The 6,585-nt window shown below is 39.0% G+C and overlaps 1 protein-coding gene across 9 annotated transcripts in view; it reads right to left on the bottom strand.

Moving 5' to 3' along the window:
* Nucleotides 1-6,585, bottom strand: part of GALK2 (galactokinase 2) — a 175,114-nt gene that overhangs the window by 160,377 nt on the left and 8,152 nt on the right. For 3 of the 9 annotated variants that reach the window (XM_003831495.7, XM_008956852.6, XM_063596633.1), the window contains exon 1: nucleotides 8-2,172. The exons of the other annotated variants lie outside the window; for them this stretch is intronic. In XM_003831495.7, coding sequence (XP_003831543.3) covers nucleotides 8-60 — 53 coding nt within the window. In that variant the 5' untranslated portion in view covers nucleotides 61-2,172. Of the gene's footprint in view, nucleotides 1-7; nucleotides 2,173-6,585 lie in introns of those variants that run through there. 9 annotated transcript variants of the gene reach the window in all.

Here is a 6,585-nt window from a genome sequence, read left to right as displayed (position 1 = left end):
CCCCCACCTGGGATGTTCTGCCACCTGGACCCGACGCGTAGCAGGGCTCTCTGTAGCCATATTTCGCTAGATCCTTCTTTCTTCTGTAGTTTCAAGTGTCTAAGCAAAGCTCCCAGAGCAATCACGAGACTTCTGTGACAGGAGCCGTTTTCTTCCGGGAGATAAACAGCTCCCGCCCTGCGGAAATCCTGCAGCTTCGCTGAGGTGGCTGCTTCCAATCGGCCCCGCCTCTGGCTCCTCCTCCCTGGACTCAGCCAGGGTTCCCTCCAAGCAGCAGTCAGGTACAGCCTCCGTCCTGCTCTTAGCTCCCAGGGAGGGACTAGGGCCTCGCAGGAGCCCCTGCGCAGAGCACGTGCGAAGCTGACTAGTGAGGTTTTCTTTTTGCGCCCTGTGGATGTCAGAGAACAGTGTCATAACCTGGCGCCCTACATACACCTAGTTTCTGATCTGTCTCGGGCTGTGTTTTTTTGTTTGTTTGTTTGTTTGTTTGTTTTTTAGTTATGGTTTTGGTCTTTATTGTTCAGCAGCTACTCCCCAAACAACACTAAAATGTTTAGCTATTGCTTCTTTGCGGATTACTTCCAAATCAAGCAACATAAAATTGATGTATCACTTGATTTAAATAGATTTGCATTTATTTACAGGTTAGAGGCATTGGTGGGCCTTCCTAGAACACAGTAGTGAAAAGATGGAAACACATGCCTTTTAATGTGCAAGACCCCTTAGCATCCAGTTAAACCTCTTCATTTTTCACTTATCTAGAGAAATCCTAGATGCCCTATCAAAAGTACACTATCCCTAGTACATCACTAACTTTTCCTTCCTTCATAGTTCTCCTATTTGCTTATGTATTTATTGTGTCTCTCACCACCTCCATCATCACTACCACTAGAAAGCAACTGGGGGCAGGCAGATTGGTTTTTAATGAATAGGTAAGATAAACTGAATGAACGACGAAAGGTGAAATGATGTGCCTGAGGTCACAGTGATCATTGGGAACAAAACTGGAATTAAAATTCAGATCTATTAACTCTCAATCTAGTGCACTTTGCACCTCAGAAATATTGAGATTAAACCCAAGCAAAGACAGCTAGCAATAAACCCATTCCAAAGTTTCCTGATTAAGGAAGTTTGAGCCAACATGCCCAACACACTAGGGGTAGTAGCATAACTCAGAGAGATTTGATAAGTTGTATACATCAGTAAGTTACTGCTCCAGAATTTCTATATGTATATGCATACTTTGTCTCCATGTTTCCTTCCCTCTTCTGTATACATGTATACAGGAGGAAGGGGGAAGGAAACATGGAGACAAAGTGTGAATGGACAATAAAGCATAGCCAAAGAGTGGCAGCCCCTTGGCACCCCGTTGGGTTATTACTGTAAATGATACATCAAAGAAACAAAGTTACTCTGGTCTCAGGGCAGCTTTCTCACTATTATTTCAGTCCCTCTTTATCATTTTCAAATGAATGAATTATATCTTCTTGTTTCTGGGCCCCAATAAATCCCAGTTTGATGTTCATTTTGGTTTAATTTTGAGTAACAGGAGTCATCACTGTCACTTGTAAATAGTTTTAATAGGGAGATAACCTAAATTTTAAAAAAAATGTAAAATGTTTAGGGACATCAGTAAATACAGAAAAGAACAGAATCTTTTTTTTTTTTTTTAGATGGAGTTTCGCTCTTTGTTGCCCAGGCTGGAGTGCAATGGCATGATCTCTGTTCACTACAACCTCCACCTCCCGGGTTCAAACGATTCTCCTGTCTCAGCCTCCCAAGTAGCTGGGAATACAGGCAGCCGCCACCACACCAGCTAATTTTTGTATTTTTAGTAAAGACGGGGTTTCACCATGCTGGGCAGGCTGGTCTCGAGCTCCTGACCTCAGGTGATCAGCCCACCTCGGCCTTCCAAAATTCTGGGATTAAAGGTGTGAGCCACCATGCGCAGCCCAGAATCATTTTTTATTCAGATATTTCTAATATATTCTTTTGCATTAGTTGAAAAATAACAAATTTTAAAGTTTTGAATTTTTTTAACAGTCCAAAATAAACTCATTTTATACAGGGTTAAAAAAAATGACTGTAGAAACTGTTTCAAAAAAGAATACTTCCTACTGAATATGTACTTGATGACCAAACATTAACTTTGCTAAATGAAACCAGATGGCAAATCATTAGTTTGGACCTTGAATACATTGCTATTGCAGTCTCAACAAAACCGATGCAGACTAGAAAGCACCTTACAGAGCAATTAGTAAAGCATCCTTTTTTGAAATGATTGGCACAAAGTAAAACAGGATTAACAGAGCTAGAACTAAAACCTAGGTCTCTAGACTCCTAGCCTAGAGGCCATACTACTTCTGAATATGTGACTTTTGTTGAGACCCCAGTAAACTGTGCTTAAAAATAAATTATTGAAATGATTAGAATCCTTGTCCCAAAATAAAATGTGTACATTATAATTTTCATAAAGGATTACTCTTAAAATAACCTGTCCAAACTACTAGAAAACCCCAAATGGACACCAAAAACAAAACATTACTTTCTTATACTACCTTCCTTATACTAGGCATCTTGCTAAGTAAGCACTTTGCGTATATTATTGTCTCTTTAAACCTTTCCAACAATCCTTATGGGATAGAAAAATATTATTTCCTTTTCAATTTCAAGAAGATATTCCTTTAGTTCTTATTAGACATATCTAATAGTGAAAACATTTAAACATTTGGCTGGGCGTAGTGGCTCATGCCTATAATCCCAGCACTTTGGGAGGCCAAGGTGGGCAGATCACCTGAGGTCAGGAGTTCGAGAATGGCCTGGCCAACATGGTGAAACCCCATCTCTACTAAAACTACAAAAATATAGCCAGGTGTGGTGGCGGGCGCCTGTAATCCCAGCAGCTTGGGAGGCTGAGGTGGGAGAATCGCTTGAACCCAGGAGATGGAGACTGAGTAAGCCAAAATCACGCCATTGCACTCCAGCCTGGGCAACCAAGAGCGAAACTCCATCTCAAAAAAAAAGAAAAGAAAATATTTAAACATTTATATTTTACAGTATTTTTATTTTCACAAATCCTGAACCTCTTGGTTCTTTGCTTTTTGCAAGTAGGCACTCTTACAATAGGTTTAGAATCTGAATTATAAACTAATAAATGGTATATTATGATGGAGTCTTAAACAGAAACCTAATTAATAAACTTGAAATTGTTTCTCCTCAAAGGATATTAGTCTCCATTCAGATAAAATATTATAGCAAACTAAACAAAAACAAAACAAACACTAAAATGAAAGAAAACAAAAACTTGATCCAAAATATGAGTTAAAGCATGGGTGTTAGAGACTTACAGACCTGGCTAGTGCCTATTGATGTTTCTCAGCTTAGAAATCACTTCCTTCAGGAAGTTTTCCATGTTCTCTACCCAAAATTAAATGTCTAAGACCACAGAGGGATTGACCATTTATCTGAAATAATGTTATTTCTGTGGTTTAATCTGTTTGTGCAACCTCTGGAAAATATTTCCTATTTTGACTTACAATAAAAACTATTGTTCACAATTGGGAGAATCTACTTCAGTGACCTATTTTGGATATTTTCTCATTATAGTAAATAATATGTAATACTTGTTTATGTCTTCTTTATAATGATGTTACATTCCTTCTTTTTTGTTGTTGTTGTTGAGACCAAGTCTCGCTCTTGTTGCCCAGGCTGGAGTGCAATGGCGCGATCTCGGCTCACTGCAACCTCCGCCTTCCGGGTTCAAGTGATTCTCCTGCCTCAGCCTCCCGAGTAGCTGGGATTACAGGTGCCTGCCACTTATTTTTTGTATTTTTAGTAGAGATGGGGTTTCAACATGTTGGCCAGGCTGGTCTCAAACTCCTGAACTGAGGCCATCCACCTGCCTCGGCCTCCCAAAGTGCTGAGATTACAGGCGTGAGCTACTGCACCCGGCCCCTTATTCTTCTGTTCATAAAATAGATACTGCTCTCTAGTGTATATAATCATTAAATGGCAAAAGATAAACTCATGAATCAGAGAAATCTATGTTTATGTAGTTATGGAGGAAATAAAAATCGTGCAAAAATGCTTTAACCGAACATAGATTGTTTTGCAGAGTGAAAAACAAAGCAAAACAAAATGAAGACTCTAAGCACCCTCTGCTTGCCCAGTCATACAAAGCATCACATCAGTACTCTAATTACTTGTTTTCTGTCTAGTCTAAATTTTTCTACTCAAAGTGTGGTCCTCAGAACAGCAGCATCAGCATCACTTGAAAGTTTTTAGAAATACATTATCTTGGGCCGGGCGCGGTGGCTCACGCCTGTAATTCCAGCACTTTGGGAGGCCGAGGCGGGCAGATCACAAGGTCGGGAGATCGAGACCATCCTGGCTAACACAGTGAAACCCCATCTCTACTAAAAATACAAAAAATTAGCTGGGCGTGGTCGTGGGCGCCTGTAGTCCCAGCTACTCCGGAGGCTGAGGCAGGAGAATGGCGTGAACCTGGGAGGAGGAGCTTGCAGTGAGAGGAGATGGCACCACTGCACTCCAGCCTGGGTGACAGAGCAAGACTCCGTCTCAATAAAAAAAAAAAAAAAAGAAATACATTATCTTGGGCCCAGACCTACTGAATCAGAATCTACAATGCAAGTCAAACATGTCATTTTAAATTTTCTAGAAGCCACTTTCAAAACAATAAAAAGAAATGTTAAATTTAATAATATATTTTATCTAATACACCAAAATATCATTTTAAATATAATATTTTAAATTATTGACATTTTACTTTTTTAAATAAGTCTCCAAAATCCAGCATATCTCAATTACAGCATATCTCAATTATGATGAGAAACAAGTGGCTGCTATATTAGACAGCACAGAGCTAGATTATAAGCTCCCTGAAGGCAAAGACTGTTTTACTCTGATTTTATAGACTCTGGCTCAGTGTTGAGCAGGCACTCAAGGAATGTTTAATGAAGGAATAAATTAATGAAACCGGATTAGCGTGGTTCCACTACTTTGTGACCCTAGGCAAGTCTGAAATTCCTCTTCTAAAAAAGGGAGATAAAAATACCTACTTCATAGGGTTATTATGAAGATTTTAAAAACCATCCCAACATTCTCTCCAGTTATTCTCTATCACCTAAATCTGGTTTGCTGTCTTTAAGGCCATCTGAAATTACATTATTTATTGATTTTTATACTTATTACCTGTCACCTCCACTAAAATTCATATTCCATGTTTCATCCATTATTCTATCATTCATTCATTCATTTAACAAATGTTTCTCTGTGCTACTATGTTCTAAGCACTATTCTAGGCACTGGGGATACAACAATAAACATAAACAAAAAGCTCCTGCTATTATGGCAAATTAAAATTAGTTAAGTAAATAAATGAATATATTACAAAAATTGATGCAAACTCTGCATCTAGTATACATTCCATCATCAAAATGAAATCTGAGAGACAAAAATTTAGACTCTGAAATTAGAAGTTTGCATTTCAAGCTTACAGTGTACATTAGCCTGACCAAATTACAGATAAATTGCCCCAATTTAAAACTATATTTTGTTTTTTCCTTTTTATTTCTTTTTTTTTTTTTTTTTTTTTTGAGACGGAGTTTTGCTCTTGTCATCCAGGCTGAGTGCAATGGCATGATCTCGGCTCAATGCAACCTCCGCCTGCTGGGTTCAAGCGATTCTCCTGCCTCAGCCTCCAGAGCATCTGGGATTACAGGCATGCGCCACCACGCTCAGCTAATTTTTGTATGATTAGTAGAGATGGGGTTTTACCATGTTGGCCAGGCTGATCTTGAACTCCTGACCTCAGGTGATCCACCTGCCTTGGCCTCCCAAAGTGCTGGGATTACAGGCGTGAGCCACCATGCCCAGCCTTCCTTTTTATTTCTTCACCTAGAAACTAAATATAGTACCAAGAATCTTCAAACTAGACAATTCTTTCCTCACCTTGTCATAACCATCCAATGTTGCCCACCTCAATGAGGAGCTGATTGTGGTTATTATCTTAAGCAATTTTTTTTTTTTTGGAATACATTTGCTAACGCTCTCCAGTGACTGACATAACTGCATCTACTGGTTGTCAATTGGCTTCGGCTCAAAATAATACTTAGGCCAAAGTAGCATATTTTGGGGTGGCATATTCTGAACCCCTTCAATGCTTAATCATACTGTATTAGCATATTCCTCCTATGTCAACTATAGAGATGAAAGATATAATTGCAGTCTGGAGCATTCTGAAGGCTTAGTATAAGTAGTTGTTGGTTCCCTTAACCCTGCCTCCATCTCTATAAATAGTCCCTTAATTAAATTTTCAGTTAACTTCCCTGAGTATGCCACGAGTTTTCTTTCCAGAACTTTACTAATACAAAAGGAGTCCTCTTTTTCTGCTCTTCTAACACACAGTGTTCAGTCTCCCCAAATTAATATAGTAAAAAAAAATTTTTAAGATGATTGGTCTGAAAGGATGCCAAATCATAAACCTGTTTGGTATGACTCAGCCAAGGCCTGTGAAGAGTCATGAATGCTAAAGTTTACTTAAACACATCACATTTTCATTGAGAA

The sequence above is a fragment of the Pan paniscus genome, chromosome 16, assembly GCF_029289425.2.
Source record: "Pan paniscus chromosome 16, NHGRI_mPanPan1-v2.0_pri, whole genome shotgun sequence".
Classification (NCBI taxonomy): Eukaryota; Metazoa; Chordata; class Mammalia; order Primates; family Hominidae; genus Pan; species Pan paniscus.
The sequence above is the reverse complement of the archived record's forward strand: the minus strand, read 5'-3'. Positions and strand labels throughout refer to the sequence as shown.